Source organism: Sapajus apella, unplaced genomic scaffold (genome assembly GCF_009761245.1).
Source record: "Sapajus apella isolate SASKATOON/1434 unplaced genomic scaffold, GSC_monkey_1.0 scaffold33, whole genome shotgun sequence".
Classification (NCBI taxonomy): domain Eukaryota; kingdom Metazoa; phylum Chordata; class Mammalia; order Primates; family Cebidae; genus Sapajus; species Sapajus apella.
The window spans coordinates 16,732,753-16,752,820 of NW_022436973.1; the positions used below are offsets into that span (position 1 = coordinate 16,732,753).

At 39.6% G+C, this 20,068-nt stretch overlaps 1 protein-coding gene across 15 annotated transcripts in view; it reads right to left on the reverse strand.

Moving 5' to 3' along the window:
- The window catches only part of PLCB4 (phospholipase C beta 4), a 393,998-nt gene that overhangs the window by 57,588 nt on the left and 316,342 nt on the right, over positions 1 to 20,068 (reverse strand). For 8 of the 15 annotated variants that reach the window (XM_032295442.1, XM_032295436.1, XM_032295434.1 and 5 more), the window contains 7 exons: positions 18,587 to 18,682; positions 13,477 to 13,577; positions 9,333 to 9,368; positions 6,587 to 6,728; positions 5,874 to 5,958; positions 5,407 to 5,531; positions 3,525 to 3,576 (listed from right to left, as the gene is read on the reverse strand). In XM_032295442.1, coding sequence (XP_032151333.1) covers positions 3,525 to 3,576; positions 5,407 to 5,531; positions 5,874 to 5,958; positions 6,587 to 6,728; positions 9,333 to 9,368; positions 13,477 to 13,577; positions 18,587 to 18,682 — 637 coding nt within the window. The remainder of the gene's footprint in view (positions 1 to 3,524; positions 3,577 to 5,406; positions 5,532 to 5,873; positions 5,959 to 6,586; positions 6,729 to 9,332; positions 9,369 to 13,476; positions 13,578 to 18,586; positions 18,683 to 20,068) is intronic. The other 7 variants (XM_032295438.1, XM_032295444.1, XM_032295440.1 and 4 more) reach the window with 1 other exon arrangement.

The window sequence follows — 20,068 nt, forward strand, 5'->3', positions numbered from 1 at the left end:
CTAATTTATAAATTAAACTTTATCACAGGTATGTCTATATGGAACCACAGTATATGTAATATATATTTGGTTTGGTGATTCCAGGCATCTGCTGGAATTCTTAGAACGTGTGGCCTGCAGGCAAGGGAGAACTACTGTATAAAAACTGCCTCTGAATCATAAAATGTCATACCATTTTGATATCAATCATCCACTTTTCTATGAAAGCCTAAAATGATCGTAGATATAAATTTACACTATTTTGTTTCATTTGGAATTAGGGAAATGTCTTTCGTTTTTCCATATTCCAAAATGATACTGTTGAAAACACTGTTCACTTTCCTGGTAACATTCACAATTGCTGGTCCCAATGGTATGCCCTCCCACAAAATCAGCCAGGGAGCAGACGGGGTTTGTGTACTTTGCACACTGATGTTCTAAATAAAACAGGGATTGTTGCCTCCACAGGCCTAAAGGGCACAGAATGCCTCTTTAAGAAATGCAGTCCTCAGACTCAGTGCAAAGGGGTGGTTTTTAAGTCTTTGCAGGTGGGTGGGATAACCACAAGGGTGACGCAGTGAGAGCCATGCATGGCTCCAGCTGGTCAAGCACCAGGGACAGGAGCTCCTGTGCAGTACTGGGCCCCACAGCTACCACCACCGAGGAACACAGAGGCATGCAGGTGACGGCAATTTCTTCTCTTTTCCCTGCCAGTGACAGCCTTTGCCACCAGCTAGGTGTATGGAAAGGAGAATTAGGAGATTAAAGACTCAACTGTATTGCTAATACTATATCAACCTGGGCTGCCCCACTGCATGCTATTTTTCAGCCTTTCTGGTGAGGTGTATGCTATGCCTTTGGTCACATAGCGTCCAATACATCAGCATAGAATTCAGGCTAAAGTAGCAACATGATCCTTGTTTGTGAAAGTATTTTAAAATAAATTAATGCATTTAAAAATGACCAATGAGGTTGGGCATAGTGGCTCATGCTTGTAATCCCAGCACTTTGGGAGGCCAAGGCAGGTGGACTGCCTGAGCTCAAGAGTTCGAGACCAGCCTGGACAACATGGTGAAATTCTGTCTGTACAAAAAATACAAAAACTATCCAGGTGTGGTGGTGGGAACTTCCAGCTACTTGGGGAGTGGAGGTGGGAGGATGGATTGAACCCAGGAGGTCAAGGCTGCACTAAGCCAGGTTTGTAGCATTGCACTTGAGCCTGGGTGACAGAGCGAGACCCCATCTTAAGAAAAAAAAAAGGTGGAGAGGGAGACACTGCACATGCTAATGATGGCTAACTAGAAACTCTAGGATAAACAAACTGAACACAGAATTGTCAGGACTTTTTTATACAGATATAATTCTACTCCCTGCATCACGCCAGGCTGCCAGGATTCCTCATGGGATCGTTGAGGTGGGTGAGGAAACTGCTTTAAGCATCACCGGGCCACTGCAGGGTTCCTGAAGTGAGCACGGCCATGCCTGATGGGTCCTTTAAGAGCCAGGACTGCCAAGGTTGCCTCCCTGGGCTCCTTAAAGGCCAACTGAATAGAGCACTCATTGAATCTTGCAATGTATGTGTGTGTGATTGATGGTAAGACCTTAAGTTTTTCTTAATTCCCACTTTTGCACAGAAATGCGCAGCTCCTGAAGTCCGTTTGTACACACTCACCCATTTGACCTTACTGAGCTATTGTAACTATTAAAGAAAAAAAAATACCCAAACACTTGTTAAACATGGTAAATAGACTTTATTCAAAGGGGTAGGGAGCTGTGACAACAGGTATAGGGGCTCAACTCTGACCCCAAGAAGCATACGTGGAGATTTAGAACCAAGGCGTAGGGTGAGGGCCAGCAGATGGAAAATTACTAAGAGCAAACGTCAAGGATAAGGATTTCTGGACAAACGGACCTTATAGGATTATTGCTGGAGGTAGGCTAAGGTGACAGTATATCCAGGATGGTCAGATACCAAGGACTGGGGATTTTCCCTAAACTGAATTAGCAAGATTCTTGCTCAAACTGGATTCTACAGTGACTGAAAGGGAAGCCCAAAAGTGGGCCTCCTGAGAAAGGACTCAGTTTTAGTCAAAGGACAAAGTTTTTTTCAGTTCCCCATTTTGTTCAAGGAAAAAGACATTTTTTTTGCCTTTGACTACAACAAACTCTGTGTGGCAGGTGTCGCCGTCTTCATTTTATCAAGCGGAGAAGAGAGGCTCTGACTCTCACACACCTGCTCTAGGCAATATAGCAAGAACTAGGAGCAGCTGGGAGCTGAGCTCAAACCCTGATCTTTAAACTCCCAGCCTAGGGCTTTTACACCCAGCCCACGGCTGAACCCCTGGGACTTTATGCCTTGGTCCACTACTTGGGGGAGGAGAAAGTCTATGAAGCAATTTATGTGCAAAATCTCCCGAGTTGGAACACTTGGTATTAAATAACAAAACAGCTTTCATATAATTCTGAAATGTGAATTCTGATCTTTTTCTCCCCAACTACACATTTTTTTTTTCTTCCAAAGCACACAGCAGAGGAAAATGTAGGGTATACTTCAGGTATGTAATTGGTGGGTGACTCAGGGACTAGCACAGTCACCATGTATGCAGCCAGACTGGCAGAGAACCATTCACCAGGCAAGCAGGGGGAGGGAGCGGGCATTCTGAAAAGTCATTCCCAACTCACAACTGCCGAAAAATGTTATCTTGATTGGCAGTTTTCAGTGATAAAGCCGCCATGAAGAAATTCTAATAGCATCATTATGACAGGGGCTGGTTTTCCATTGGAGTTTTCTAGAGGCCTTTGGGCAGTGGTCTGGAGTTATTAATATTTACTTGCTTGGAGACAGACATATGGGGCCAGGGTGAGGTGAGAAGATCAACGCATAGTTTTTTTTTTTTTTTTTTTTTTTTAATCTCTACAGAATTCTAATTTTATATTTTCATTTAACCTTTCAGCATTTCTGTGGAATTAACATTTCCTGTTTCACTTCTTGGTTCACAGATTTTCAAGACTGCTATTTAAGGAAAGTAGGACAATATTCATAGCATTATTGTTTGATAACTGCTACTTATAAGACACAAAAAAAGAATCAATAGAGGGCAAAGGTTTATTCAGAACTGAATGAAATTCAACTTGATGTCCACAACTTTATTACATATGAAGTTAACTTCATTTCTTGATTTGTCCTAGTAAAACGCACATATTTAAGACCTATATCTGTAGTTAATACTCAAGTGTGCAGGGAATATTTCCTGTCCCAGACATAAAAACCTCCACTATTGATTTTAAAGTGAGAGAATTAAACTCTAGGATATGTATGAACTGCTTCACTTGTGATTTTAAAAAAAACAAAACCTGCTTAGTAAAATGGGGTAGATGAAGAATCCATATTTGCAAATATACTCTAGGTAATTCACTTGTTTCTATCCCATCCCTCAAACCCAGCTTAAATTCTTTAGCCCATAATTGAATATGACATGGCTTCATTATAGCTGTAGTATGGAGTTCTAAATCTAGGTGATAACAGTTTAAATCACATTACTCACCCGCATGATCCATTATACTCAAATTTTCCCTGATTCAATTGCATCGCCAAATCTGTCAAGAGACAAAAATAATTTAGCATCTTGTCTTCCTGGACAAAAAAGACCCTGATGGGGTGATTTTAAACAATAGGTATCAGATTGCTCCCAGGCCCACAGGTCCCTCCTTAATACTACAAGGTTCTGCTTGGTCTATTTAAGACACACTCTTTTCCATGCTGAATTGACCTCATGTTTCATTTAAATTAAGCATAAAACTTGTTTTCATAAAGATCATGCTAATGATCACTTTAAAAACTGGATTCAGTATAGGACTCATACGATTGTTCGATGAGTATTGTGAGTAGAGATACCCAACCTGCTACAGTGATTGGGTCTCAGGTTCCCCCGGGAGAGGAACAATGGAGATACCTGGTACGGTGAATATGAAACTTGATTTAAAAGATTCGAAAATGAACTAGAAAAGTATTGCATAAAACTTGGTGGCATGCTTCCATGATGAGACACATGAGACACTGGCAGTGCATGGCTTGTGACTTTTCTCTTGTTAGTGAATAAAATCTTTCTTCTCATCAGCAAAAGAAATGGGTAAATTGATGCACTTTTTTCCTCATCAAAATGCTGTGTTTAAACCTAATATCATAGAATAAAACGTAAGCTGGGCTAGAGAATAAACTGTTTTAGAGCCATTTAATCCGTACTATGGACTCACTGACAGCTGAGAACACAACTTGTCCTCTTATTAAGTAAGTGAAGTCATCAGGGTTTTGTTACTGGGCCCCACTATAAACACTCAGGGACTGAATTGGTACCTATCATGTCATAGTCTAACCTAGCAAGCACTGCGGGGACCCCATGCAGAATGGCGGCTCCAGTAGGAGGGGCTTCTGGTCACTGGGGAGGCTCCCCCAAGGTGTGGGAAGTACAATCAGCTCATGCCTATGCCAAAGGAATGAAAGTCAAAGGATCTTCCTCTCAGTCCAGATAGCAGGGAACAAGGTGGACAAAGATTCTTAAAATACAGATTTTTAAAAAATCCTCAAATTGAGAAGCATGGGCAATACACTTATATAGCAAAAAAATGAAGGAAAATAGGGTTTTCTGGTTTTGTTTTATTTTAACAATTGTAAGAACCATGCTGTAGAACTGACCATATACAGTGAACAGGTTTTGTGGCATATTTCTATCCTATTTCTATTTTGCTAACTGTAATCTTAATACTGTGATCCTAGACTCTTAAGCAAACCTCAAAAACTTTAAAAATTTGTTTGTTTTTATAAAAATTTACTCTTTTCCTTCCAGAAAAAAAAAAGTCATTATATACTGAAAACCTATCTTGGAGTATACTTTGGAAGACCAAGATACGCATTAGTACTTCTTAGAATATGTAACTCCTTATATGTCGTTTTAGTGGAGTTTACTCCAAAACATTCTGTTCTTCTCTGGTGAAGTGCCTCTGTGTCAGCCATATTTGCCAAATGTTCACAGTGGTCAGAGTATTCGCCAAAGGAGAAAGGAGTAGCTGTTACTGTACAAAGACACTCAAATTCTTTTCACTTAATTCTGCCTCTGGAAACAAAGATAAAAACTTTGATCCAAAAGGAAGAAAAATGAGAAATATTTTAAATGGGGAATAATGGTTAGCAGGAATAGTCACGGCATTTATGAAAGGAATTAAATTTAAATAACAACACATTCTCTTCTACCATTGTTTGCTCTATTTTGGCTTTTTTATTTCTCACCATTATATAAATCCAATAACACATTGCTTTGCCATATGTCTGTTTCCTTTAAAAAATGCCCACAGCCAATTGATGGGAAGTGCTGGCACCGTCCTGTCAAAGTGTTCTCATGGAATTTGGGGTCACTGGACATCAGCTCCTACCTGGGGTTTGATAGTTCAGTGAAACCATCTGGCAGCCAGCGTTCCAGAAAATCTGAGGCATGTAATTACTGGAATCGACTCGGCCTCCCTTGGGGTAAATGCGACTCATTTGCCGTTTGTTATAACTGTGTAACTTATTAAGGAAAACAGAAAAAAATAGTCCTACAGCAGAGAAAAATAAACAACAAAGAGCTAAAACAACAAAGGTCTAGGCCAACATTGACAAACAAGTAGACAGCACAGAGCAAATTTCACATTTACAAACGATGCTTAAGATCACAGTTCACTGTGTGGATTATAAAAACCATTTTCATTTGGGCAGATTGTCATGGCTGCCATAGTCTTTCACACATACTATTTTATTAACTCCACCACTAGAACGATATATTAGCCATTTATCTATTTCAGAGGCTCCTGCCAAATCAACGTTGAGTTACCCACTCATTCCACTTGATACATAAGGATACTTGACAAATTCAATTGCGTGTGTCTTCAAGTAGCCAAGACCGACTGATTCATTAAAAGAAGACATGTTGTAATGAATATTGCGTTCTGTAAAAGAAAAGCAAAGATGGACTCAGGAACCCTGCCATCAAACCCTCATCGAAAAACAGCAATAAATAAATATCATTACACCCTGAATCACGAGGCCTTGGAGGGTAATGCTACATTATCGTCAGTAGCTCCTACTTTCATTAACATCCTGTGGATAGAGACATCTGTCTTTTAAAAAAATGTACTGAATTAAATTGGGAATCATTAAAGAAATTATGTGTACCCGAATTGCCACAGCCACCCCTGAAATACAGATTTTTGACGATGATGATGATGGCTTCTCTAGCCCAGAAATGAAGTTTTTAAATACTTATGTTTTTGAAAACCAGCTTTTGATTAAAATAAGTCTTGTGAATGCACGTGGGAACAGAAGAGGCTATATGACCCACTGCTAACAAATCCATAGTCTCTCCGCGCCACCTTGTGGGTGATGTCAAGAATGACAACGTAATGTCACCACATACCAAGGACAAGTGGCTTCTACGGTCTGTGAAACAAAAATAGGGTGAGGTGGAACAGACCCCATGCCCACAAAGAAAAACGGCAACAAGTTAGATCAAAGCTCATCAGCACCATAAAAGAAAATCAGGCAAAAAAGGCGATGGCATTTAACCTTATGTGTTACCTTCTGCCACATTGAAACCTTGAAACTTTACAGGCTGGGCGTAGTTGATCATTGTGGACAAATATGGATGGATATTAGTGGTAGCACCTACATATTTATAAGATGCCATCCACGCCTGCTCATCTTCTACAGTGACCACGCCCTATAAGCACAAGGAAGAGAACATATAAGTTGATGACTTCAGTGGGACTCACAAACATGTGCTACAGATTTCCTTACTAAAGATAATTTACACACACACAAATTGAAAGGTAAAGACTTTTTCTTCCTCAATTTATACTAAAGGATATTTTAAGACGTTAGTGTCTGTTGTAGCTCTAAATAATGCAAAAGGAGATAATCATAAAATATTAAGCTTAAAAAGTATTATGCTTATCTTACATTTGTAGGACATTTTTAGATTTTTAAGGGACTTAAAATATTCAAGAGATTACCGGCTGGGAGCAGAGGCATACACTTGTAATCCCAGCACTTTGGGAGGCTGAGGCAGGTGAATCACTTGAGACCAGGAGTTCAAGACAAGCCTGGCGAACATGGCAAAACACCAATCTCTACTAAAAATGCCAAAAATTAGCCGGGCATGGTGGCGCATGCCTGTAATCCCAGCTACTTGGGAGGCTGAGGCAGGAGAATCACTTGAGCCCGGGAGGCAGAGGTTACAGTGAGCTGAGACTGCACCACTGAGCAGTCTCAGTGCAAGATAGTCTCAGGCAACAGAGCAAGACTCCACCTTAAAAGAAAGAAAGAAATTACTGTATTAGACCTCACAGCAATGCTACGAAGTAGATATGGCAGGTATTATTCATATTTTTACAAATTGAAGCACTATGTCAAAAATATTGACTCTCAAACTTTAGTGTGCATCAGAATCACCTGGAAGCCTTTTTTTTTTTGTTTTTTTCTTTGAGACGGAGTTTCGCTCTTGTTACCCAGGCTGGAGTGCAATGGCGCGATCTCGGCTCACCGCAACCTCCGCCTCCTGGGTTCAGGCAATTCTCCTGCCTCAGCCTCCTGGGCAGCTGGGACTACAGGTACGCGCCACCATGCCCAGCTAATTTTTTGTAGTTTTAGTAGAGATGGGGTTTCACCATGTTGACCAGGATGGTCTTGATCTCTTGACCTCGTGATCCACCCGCCTCGGCCTCCCAAAGTGCTGGGATTACAGGCGTGGGCCACCGCGCCCGGCCGGCTTTTTAAAATAAAACAGATTCATGGGCCCCATGGTCAGAGTTTCTGTTGAAGTCATCTGCAGTGAGGCCAGTCACTGCTGTAACTGGTTCCTAGGTGCTAACGATGCTGCCTCCTTGGGGACTATGCTTCACTGCAGCACTGCTCTAGAATGTAAGCCACATACATATGCGGCTTATAGTATATAAAAAAGTGCTTATTCTTAAAAGCAATCTAATAACCTGCTGCGTAGGACATGTTGAAATTGTATTACTTTGCATATGGAAAAAAGAAAACAAATTAGTTTATTTCTTGATAAATCAGAAAAAACAACAACAAAACCAACAACAAAAATAATGCCTTCAAAAGTGATCAATATTTTTGCTGAGAACTTTGCAAAGCTAAATTTTCTGCATAGAGTGAATCTAGCTGGATAAACTCTTCAGTTGCATGAGTTAAAAACTGTTTGTCTTAACTGATGACTTAATCTGAGCATTCTAAATTATCAAACTGATTATTTCAAACTGAAATAATCAAGTAATGTAACTTGGTTTTGCTTTTGTTTTTATCATTTTCATGTGTCCCTCCTGCTCCCCTACCAAACAAGCGCCATGTCCATTCCTTCCATGTGTGTTTAATGATAATAAATACCACCAAGTGCTATGTGCTGGGCACCAGGATGAATTCTTGCAGGCACGGTCTCATCACTCTTTGTGATGTGTAGTGGGGATTAGAGTCCTACCCACTGACCAGATGTGTAGATTGATGCCTTGAGAATTAACATAACAACTAAAAAATGGCAGTGACCAATGTCGATCTGTACACTGTTGACTCCAATTATGAATTATGAAATTCTAGGACAGGAGACAAAGTAATCACAAATATTTTGGGAGAGACTTGTGACCATATTTATTCATGATTCTTTCAAATTTAATATTTAGAGGGTAAGAAGACAGGATCTCAACTCCAAATAGGATAGGACTGACAGGTAGCAGGGCAGTATTTTCTGAAGCTCTGAAGTGTGAGAACCAAGTTATCAGGCAAACTTTTGCCGGTGGCTGTCAGTCTCAGTGTTGTAGGATAAACCATAAATACTTACTAAATAAGACCACTTTGATCATTATGAAGAACTTTGTAGAGGATGAAAGAAAGTGAAAATGTAACTTTACCTTCCCTACAATAAAGCCAGTATCTAATAACATCATATAATAATCCTAGAAGTTATGGAGTGTAAAATTAATCAATGATCTTCCAGAATGCCAATGTAGTGGGAACTAAGATCAACCTTTCTATTATGCTATAATATGGATTTGATGACCTATTAGCTCATTTTCATTTTCAAGTTCAATCTGCTGATGATCATGTAGTTCCAATGCAGGAATGAAATCTCTAATTCCAATGAAGAAAATGCCTTACTGCATTAAATACCTGCTTTTAGAAAAATCATCTTACTCACCTGCCCTAGTTTTATAATTTTATCAGGATTTAATCATTTTATCACCATGCTTAATTCCTTCCTTTGAAGATTTTTTAAATTAGATGCATCTAATTTAAATGTGCAAGGGAATTATTTTGTTACCTTTTTGTTGTTTTCATGTTCAAGGTCATCTGAGGCCTAATTAGAGAAAGGAAATAATTTATTTACTTCTCTAAAGGGCAAAATTCCAAATGTATTAGCCATACATACATAGATATTTAAATAAGCATAGGTGAACTTGTTACTCTATTTATTTGCTAAAATAGGACATTACTGATGACATAACATGGACGACCTCACTGTTTTATGCACCAGAAGGGCTAATCTTAATGCTCTTTCCCTCCTTTGTGGACAGTCTTTACCTACTTAGATGCTTTATTATAATTATTTAATTAGCGCTTTAGTCATGGGGCTTGGAAAATAAATAATCAATGTGGCTCCCTCCCCTGATCTGTAAGGGGCAGCAGCGTGAATGGTTACTCTCGAGTAACTCAGTATTCATGTCTGGGTATTTGCTACGGACTGAATGCTGGTGCAGCCTCCCCATACCCTCCCAAATTCATATATTGAAATCTGAATCCCCACTGTGATAGCCTTTGGGAGGTAATTCGGTTGTGAGGGCCAAGCCAAAAGAGAGCTTGCCTCCTTATTCTCTCTCCACCATGTGAGGACATAGCCATGAAGAGGGCCCCCTCACTAGGAACTGAGTGGGTGGCACCTTGATCTTAGGCTTCCCAAACTCCAGAATAGTAAGAAATTTTTTTGTTCTTTAAACTAATCAGTCTATGGTATTTTTGTGATAGCATTCCCAACTGACTACGACAGTACTGATGAAGCTTTAGCAACATTCTTTTTTTTTCTTTTTGAGACAGTCTCACTATGTTGCCCAGGCTGGAGTGCAGTGATGCAATCTTGGCTCACTACAACCTCACCTTCTGGATTCAAGCAATTCTTCTGCCTCCGCCTCCAGAGTAGCTGGGAATAGAGGCACATGTCACGGCACTCAGCTAATTTTTGTATTAAAACAATATTCTTGAGTCTTAGTAGGTGTTCAATATTCTCAAAGTAGTCACAATTCCTTATATCAGAAAAGGTAGGATGTAAAGACAATATGCCTTTGGCTTTGCTCATCAAACTCTCTCCCCTTTTCCTATCACCAAATGTATCTGCCTACCGGCATCTTCATCCACTGTCTTCACTAATTAGGTGTTCCAGCTCCTTTGAAGGGCCACACCTTTGCACCACAGCGATCCCACCCTCTTCCACCTTCTCAAGGAATTGCAGGCAGTTATCCCCTCTCTTTCCTGCAAAACTAATCTCTTCCTCTCTACTGCAACTCTTCCAAGTTTGCAAACACACTCCAGATTCATTCATCCTAAAAAGAAAACACTCCCTTGCTCCTCAGGTTCCCTTTGGCCACCAGTCCATTTCTTGCTCCCCTTCACAGCAAAACTTCTCAAAAGCATAGTCTCTACTCATTCATATCTGTGTGATCCAGTGTCACCACGTTGCCTGGCACTCCACTGAAACATCTCTTTAACGTTGCCAATGACCTCCATGTTAACAGCCCAGTGGACATTCTTGAGTCTTCTTACGTAGTCAGTAGCATTTTTAAAATTAAATTTAGCCCAAAGCTGTTTCTTTACATATTCTAATGGTTTCTCCACAAACTTTCACATAGTAAACTGTAGACTGAATGGATGTGTAAACAGACAGTAACCTACTCATGTGCCAATCACTGAGTTTCAGCCAATCGAAGGTGGCCAACTATTCAACCTCTGCTCAAATAGGGCAAATAAGGCTGTAACCAATCCAGCTGCTTCTGTACCTCACTCTGTTTTCTGTAGGTCACTTTCCTTTTTCTGTCAATAAATCTTCCACCACATGGCTTCACCAGAGTCTTTCTGAATCTCTTCTGGTTTGGGGCCTGCTCAATTTGTGAAATTTTTTTTTTCTCAACTAAACTCTATTAAATTTAATTTGTCTAAGGTTTTGTTTTATTTTACTTTGAGATGAAGTCTCGCTGTGTCACCCAGGCTTGAGTGCAGTGGCGCGAACTCAGCTCACTGCAACTTCCGTCTCCCAGGTTCAAGCGATTCACCTGCCTCAGCCACTTGAATAGCTGGGGTTACAGGCACCCACCACCATGCCTGACTTATTTTTTTTTTGTATTTTTAGTAGATACAGGGTTTCACCATGTTGGCCAGGCTGGTTTCAAACTCCTGACCTCAAGCGATCCGCCCTCAAGCGATCCACCCTCACTCAGGCCCTCCACTCTCGGCCCTTGCTGATGAGAATTTGTCTTGGCCTCCCATACTGCTAGGACTACAGGCATGAGCCACCATTCGTGGCCTGTCTAAGTTTTTTAACAGATTCCATGGTCAAACACTCGATCCTTCTGATAACACTGTTCTCTTTCTTGGCTTTCTTGGTGCCACTGCCTAATTTCCCTCCTACGTCTCTGGCTATAACTTGCTCTTCTTTTCTGGCTCCTCTCCTGTGAACCCACCTTTAACTAGTACTCCACTTGGGCCTTCTTTTCTGCCTCTCCCTGTGAATCATCTCAGTATTTCCACTGCTTCAAATGTGATCTCTTGAACTCCTAACTTGTAATTCTAGCTCAACCTGTCTTCTACAAACGTGTGATGATGACGCCAGTAATCATGAGGATAATGACAATGATAAAGATGAAAAGGATGATAATATACCAGCAACTAATACCTTTACGGGAGTTACCATGTGCCAGGCACCAAGCTAAGCTCTTGACATGTCACAAAACATCCACTCTTCACAGTGACCCCATGAAACAGGTGTTATCGTCTTCACTTTGCAGATGAGGAAACTAAGGTACACAGAGGTTAAGTAACTTACCCAAAGTTAGACAGTTAGGAAATGAACCCAGAGAGAGAGTCAGATGGCAATGCTATATGAACACCTCCCCTTGAATACTTCACAGGCATCTCAAATAGTCATCCCATTTGAAACTCGAGTTCTTTCTCTTTCGGTCTTCCCCATGCCAGTAATGGTACCACCACCTATCCAGTTCCTCAAACAAGGACACTCGAGGATCATCTGACTTCTTCTCTCTCCTTCATTCCCACATTCCATCCATCAGTAGGCTGTCCCATTACTCAACATGTCTTGAAGCCACTTAGTCCTCTCCGTACCCATTGTCTGGTTTGACCATCAGGGACTCTTGTCTGGCCTAGAGCAGCAGACTGTCTCACTGATTTTTCCTGCTCCCACTCTTGTTTCCTAAACTGGTGCCCATATGGCAATCACAGCAATCTTTTAGAACTTGAATCAGGTTACACTGCCCCCTTCTCTAAACTTTTCTAGTAGTGTCACATTTCACTTAATATTTGAATTTCTCATAATGGCCTCCCAAATCCTGTATCACCCAGTTCCCACATACCTGCCCCATCTCATCTTTCCTCACTCCACCCTCATCGAGCCCTCTACTTGCAAGCCTTCCTGTAGCTTTTGAGGCCCCTCCTCATGGAAAGTGATTCCTCTATCTGTGCGTGGCCAATTCTTCTTGCCCCTTTGCATTCTGGTTTCCTTATTCCTTCTACTTCATTATTCTCTAACACTCATGTTTATGTTTCATAGTTGCACTTATCACAAGTTGTAATTATGTAGTTATTTGGCTACTTGCTTGTTTGCTGTTTCCTGTCCCTTTCCCTAAGCTACAGGGGGCCATGAACTGCCTAGGGGCTGAAGGCAAGAATGTTTTACCCTTTTAGGTCATGTGGCCTAGACTATGCCTGAGAAAAGGTAAGTACAGGAATAACTATTTTTCTTGGCTGAATGTTTGGAAACATTTTTATGCTTAAAGTCTACTTTAGGAGGAAGGATTATAATTAGCAGGACTAGTTCTCGAATGAGGGCTGGACTCGGGATGTTCAGGGGTCATTTTCCTGATGAATTCAAGATTAAACCTTACCACTGGGACGCTGTTGTTGCCTCCCACCCCAGCTATGATAACACAATAAATGATAATATTTAGAGAACATTGGCCAAATGGGTAGTGTTTAACACTGGCCCTAATGAGTAATTAAAATGTCCTTTTAAACTTAATGTTGTGTATGTGTCAAATTCTGGTCACCCAGCACAGATTTGTATCCTAAGCAATTTAGATGGGAAATTACAGGTGACTTTATTCTCTTGTGGTTTTCACATTTCCAAGATTTCATAAATAACAGCTGCTACCTCTTGAAAGTGATGAAAGAAAGGGGACTCTGACCTTCTTGACGCTGTTTGCAACAGCTTCCTTGTGACCCAAGTCATCAGCAGAAAGTTCATTTCCAAATTTGAATTCGGGGTGAGCTTCCTCTTCTTGGTCAGCTGTGTGAAAGACAAATGGAAAATCCATGACGCCAAACCACTGACAAGTAGTCAGACCTTGTTCACAATCTTGGGTAGAACATAAGCACTTTTAGAGAAAAAGGATGCTAAAAGAAATTGGGGACATTTAAATTTGCAGTATTTTTTCAAGTAAAACTCTCACTAAACTCTTCCCTATTCAAGGTCAAGGAGCACATCTTGTTATGTATTATGTCTCCTGCGCCTAAAATGTGGTTTGACATGCTTGATGCTTAATAAATTTTTCTTAAGTGGATAGCTACTTCTATCCTAGCACACTAATTCTAAAAATGAAAGCCTCAAACATTGCAGAAATATGTGACTCATTAAAGGGTATTTTGATCTTTCATGACATCTAGAGAAAATAGGAAGATACAGAAAACAAATACATTGGATAATTTTGAAAGACTAAAATGTGCACTTGAATTTTATGGGCATAATGATGTATAGCCTGGAGTGGTATAAAAAAAGAAAGGCCTCAGAAGGATTGTACTACTCCTGCAAACTATTTGTCAAACCTAGCATAGGCTTCAAAGTCTCAGGGCTCATTTGTCAGGCTCAGGTAGGAGGAGAAGTGGAAGTGGGGGCCAAATAAAACTGGTGTCCCTGGAGCATGGTCTAGTCAGTGAAAGAAAGCACACACACTGTGTTCACTGGTCCAGGAAAGTGGTAAGGGTGCCAGAATACGTCTTAAAATAATTGAATCCAGCATCTGCCTTTACTTATACTCTTAAAATAATCTAATCTAGCATCGGTCTTTATAAATGAGGAAACAGATGCAGAGATATGATTTGACTTGCCTGAAATCACAGAGCAAGATAATGGATCCACCTGTCTCCCGAATTCTTAGCACAATTCTTCCAGGACTAGGTTTCCATGACCTACAGTCTGTAACCAAGATTTTGAAACTTCTCATGTCACTATTAAATTTTCATTTCATTTACATCTAAACTGCCCATACAGATATAAACTAATTGAAGGCAAGGGGCGTGCCCCAAACAAGTGGTAGAGACTTAATAACTATTTTAATAGAATTGTATGAATACATGATCCCTTCCTGAGTGTGTGTGTGCGCACGGACATACCTATAACCACACACAATTTTGACATTCCCCACTGCTTGTCGCCTATCCTGGGAGCCATGTGTCCTGAATCTAAATCCAGCCTAACGCCTGAGCACCTGCTTTCACTGACTGAAAGCCTTTTCTATTTTCTACAGCCTCCGGGCAGGCCTTCCCTCTTCAACTATGCTTGATTTCCTCTTGCCTGCTGTGTTGATGTCTTTAAATTAGAGACTCTAGTCACATATGTATAGTAGATTCATACATTAGCACTAAGGTAATTATAGCCAATGCGTTGACCAGAACCAAAGCCACATATTACTGAGGCAACCTAAGAATCATACACGTAACAGGTGTAACAGGAGCCTTGTGCCATTCAGGTGGATGATTCTGTCCTTAGGTACTTTCCTACTTGTATACTAAATAATCTGGTTATTTCTGTTAAAACTTAGCCAAAATCTCAAGTATATTTTGGAATAAAATGGGAATCACTAGAGGCAAATATTTTTCTGCCTGGAGGAATAATTAACAAATGTGTGTAGATGGTGGGAAAGTACCTTTAAGAATAATACATAAAGTCATACTAACGCTCATTTTAGATGACGTTGTGTGTTTAGGAAACATCACATCTTTGACTTTCATGAGTTATATTCTTTATCCTTTTAAAAAAAGTATTTTTGCGTATCTATGCTTTTAGCATATTCCTGTAAATTGAAAGGGCAGTACTATAAGGTATAAAAAGTCTTGACCTTGGAATCAGGTAACTCTGGGATTGAATCTTAGGGCCACTGCTTGCCAGCTGTGAGATCATGCACAAAATATGTTTCCCCTCTAAGCTTCAGTTCCCGCATCTGAAAAACTGGTGTAGGAATACCTATTTCATCAGGCTGTATAAAGATTAGATAAGGCTCTAATGTAAGCTGCCTGGCCCACTGGTTGGTACGATAGTAGTAGTTATTATTATTAACACTGTTTTCTTGTTAATTTATTCCATTATTTCTGGATTTTGTTTTACTGGATTATTGGATCAGTAATGCCTTAAATACTTTAATTACCATCTATGAAATTTAACTTAAATGAAAGGAACTGGTATTACTGAGTAGTCATCTTTTTTTACATCTTAGGAGTACTTTCTTGATTGTTTGAAATATATTTCTGTTGATATGTTTTTCTTAAATCTTGTTTAGGTTTGTTATTTGCAAAAATGTGAAAAAATATAGTAGGCATCATGGCTGACTATATTTTCCAAAGACAGCAGCCATAACATCCTCCCTCCTCTGTGCTCTTATACAACGTCACCTTGTCACTCACTCACCCCCTTGAACTTTGATGGGCTCTGAGACTGCTTTGATGAATAAAACATAGAGGAAGTGATACTGTGCAGCTTCTGCTTCCTGCCTCTTGGGACACTGGCTCTTAGATGTTCCATCCAGGGGACTTAGCCATTGTGTTGTGAGAAGTCCAAACCACAGAGAGAGGCCACAGGGGTACTATGGTCAGTAAGGCCCAGCTGTGCTCCCAGCATTCAGCCAGCATCCACTGCCAGCATGTGAACGAGCCATCCTGGATAACCCACCCAAGGGAAGCTGTCAGCCCCAGATGTCATCTGCCAACAAAAGCATGAGAAATCCAAGGGAGAACCACCAACCTGAGCCCAGATGACTCACAGAATTATGACGGAAAATAATAAGGTGTTGTTATAAGCTTCTAAATTTGGGAATGGTTTATTGCATAGGAACAAATGACCATAACAAGTATCAACTGAGTACTGTCAGGTATCTTTAGCTTTCTAGACCCTCCCTGCCATATGAAACGAATTAAAGTATAGTCATTACAACTATTCTCTGGGAGTAATGTCAAACCCATGGATTAGACATGCAACTGAGTCACTTATAAAGTCTGTTCCACAGTCAGGAGTCTTTTAAGGCATCCTGAATCAGCTTAGTTAATTCTTCCAGCTTTTGGATGTTTAGCTCTATGTCTAACTTTCCTAAAAGAGAGAGCCCTCTCCACGGATCTGGGTGAAGAAAACTGAAAAGCTTCTGGTGTTCACCATTCTAAATGCCATTAAGAACATTCACAGTTTACGGGAAGAGGGAAAAATAACAATGTTCACAGGAGTTTGGAAAACTCCCATGGATGATTTCAGTAGAGGAAGTCACTGCAGAGGTGGTAGAAAGAGTAAGAGAACTAGAATTTGAAGAGCAGCCTAAACATGGGTTTGAATTGCTGCAATTTCTGAATTGCTGCAATTTCATGATGAAATAAACAGATGAGGAGTGGTTTCTTATGAATGAGCAAAGCAGGTGGTTTCTGAGGTGGAATCTACCACAGGTAAAGATACTGTGAACATTGTTAAAATGACAACAAGGAATTTAAAATATTATATAAACTTAGTGGAGAAAGCATCACAGCAGGGTTTGAGAGGATTGACTTCAATTTTGAAACAAGTTCCACTGTGGGTAAAGTGTCATCAAATAGCACTGCATGCTTCAGAGAAATCGTTAATGAAAGGAAGGGTCAATTGATACAGCAAACTTCACTGTTGTCTTATTTTTTAAAAAATTGCCACAGCCACACTAATCTTTGGCAACTACCTCCCTGATCACTCAAAGCAAGACCCTCCACTAGCAAAAACATTTCAATTTGATGCAGGTTTACAAAATTGTTACCTTTTTTAGCAATAGATATTTTAAAATTAAGTTATGTACATTTTTGGACATAATGCTATTATTGAACACTTACTAGCTTACAGTACAGTGTAAATGTAATTTCTATATCCGCTGGGAAACAAAAATTCTTGTAAGTCACTTTTTTGCAATACTTACTTTATTGTTGTGGTCTAGAACTGAATCTGCAGTATTTCCAAGGTATGCCTCTATATAAATCCAAGGTATTGTGTAACCAATGCAAGTCTTAGTCATTCTGTTCATCAATTCTCATCACATGTAATGAACAAATAATTCTCTAAAATCATCCCCAAACTCTCAAATGGCCCATTTACAACTTAACATTATGATTGTTGCTATGTGATCAAAGTAAAAGAGAAGGTAATAGCACATATTGAAATATTTTAAGCAAGACTGCCTTCCTAAAATTATCTAGCAGAACAGAGATAATTCTGGTGAGCTGGTTAACTGTAGGAATTTGAACTTGAAATTTTAATACTGGCTTTGAATTTCTAGTTCACTTTTTGCAGACAAACCAATCATTTGCCTCAGGGTCTCTTACATTCCTTGCCTATCTACTGTCATCATTAAACAAGACTGAAGTTCATGCTTTTGTCTATAGAAAGGGATTACAAAATGTTCTTTATATTCCTTCCTCTGCCCACGACAGCAAGTGCTTCAAGGATTCTCTGGCTATGAATTTCTGCTGAATAGCTGAATGACCAATAGGAAGGGAGATGACAAAGCTATTAATATTTAGTGGCTAGAAACAATTGGAAGTATTTGGCAAAATACTAAGAATACCAAAATATGACTATTAAGAATTAAAACAGCATTATTATATAAAAGGGTCTTCTGAAAGAAATTCCCGGTTTTCTTACCCATTTGTTTCTGAAACAAAGTCTCAGTTTGTTGTCCAGGCTGGAATGCAGTGGTGCGATTACAGCTTACTTCAGCCTTGAACTTCTGGGCTCAAGGGATCCTCCTGCCTCAGCCTCCCCAATAGCTGGGACTATAGACAAAAGCCATCATGCCTGGCTAATTTGTTTTAATTTTTTTGTAGAGATGGGGTCTCATTCCTAGAAAAATGTTGCCCACACTGATCTTGAACTCTTGAGCTCAAGTAATCCTCCCACCTCAGCCTCCCCAAGTGCTGGGATAATGGACTTGAGCCACTGTGCCCAGCCTGTTTTTCTTATTTAAAAAGTATTTTTGAAGCATGTAACTTAAAAAAAAAAAAAAAAAAAAGCAAACAGCTCACCACTTTCGATCTCCTCTTCATTATCATCCTCTAAGATGTTTGCTGGGGAGGCAGCTTCCCCAGCTTCCATCATGCTTCTCAAAGCTTCCAGCTGTTCTGTAAGCAAAAACATGCAAAGAGGTGGTGACGGATGCTAGGTAATGTACAAACCCTAGGCCTTGAGACCGACACTGAGAAGGAGGACACGAAAAGGGAGAGAAAATAGATTGTTCAGGCACCAATGCGCCACGTTCCTACAATTCAGCAGTGATCGCTCTCTCACCCATTCCTGGTGGTCTTGACCTTGTAAGAAACCTGCATCTACCACCTTATATACACAGGATGAAGAACTGCTGGGTGAAATGCCCAAAATTCTGGTCACCAGGTTTGAGAGGAGTTTCAGTCTTTGTGAAGGATTTAAGGCTAGATAACAAAAGCCCATAATTGGGAGAATCTGGCACAGACCAAGGTTTATGAACAGTCATGGGGAACTGACAGAAAACAGACAAGCAGGTCGGCAGTGAAACTTCAGGAAAAAATATTTGCAACTGATTTAACTAGGATTATATCCTACTAGGCAAAATAAGATTAATATTCTTCTTAGAAGTCAGAAAGATAAACAAAATAATAAAAATGGGAAAGCATGTAGGGACAAACCACAAATAATAATATGCAAAAAACTAGTTATTAAAGACATACAAATAAAAAAAACCCTAAGGTACCCTTTTTTTTTTCTTCTATGAGTTGGACACACATTTAAAAATGGGCAACAGCCAGCACTAAGGATATTGGTGGGAAACAGGCACTCTCATATATGACTGGTGAAAGTCTAAGCTGGTACAACTTCCCTGAAAGAAAGCATAACAAACTGTATCACAATATAAAATATGTATATGCTTTGGGCTGCATAACTCTAATTGCACCAATTGATTCCAAGGAGAGGGTTGCACAAACATACAAAATAACATTCAAGCTTGTTTATATCAGTGAAAAATCCATCAACTTGGGACTGGTTAAATCATGCTATAATAAGTGCATACAATTCTATGTAATACATATTAAATTTTGCATAGTGTTTCATACATTAGGATTAAAGTTAATGTGTAGATTTATATCCTGCAAATGCAAGTATACTTAATTGGTTATGTTTTAAAAATTAAAAATCAATATAGTTAATATAATCTCAGTTATGTTAATAATGTGGGTCTACATCTAAGCATGTACATTACATACGTGTATCTATAATATATGAATATGTGTATAATACATGTTAGTGCTTTTTTACATTTTTCACTGTCTTGATTTTTCTATGGCATTATTGCTTTTGTGATAAAAATAAACTGTCATTAAGATACTTTAAAAATTTTCATTTAGAATACTTGGGGGAAAATGCAGTGCAATCATGAATATTTGATACTATTAATTCAGTGAACTAAGATATACTCTGAAAGAAAATATTTTCAAGGAAAACATCCTGGGAGAATAAGAGAAAACATGTCTATG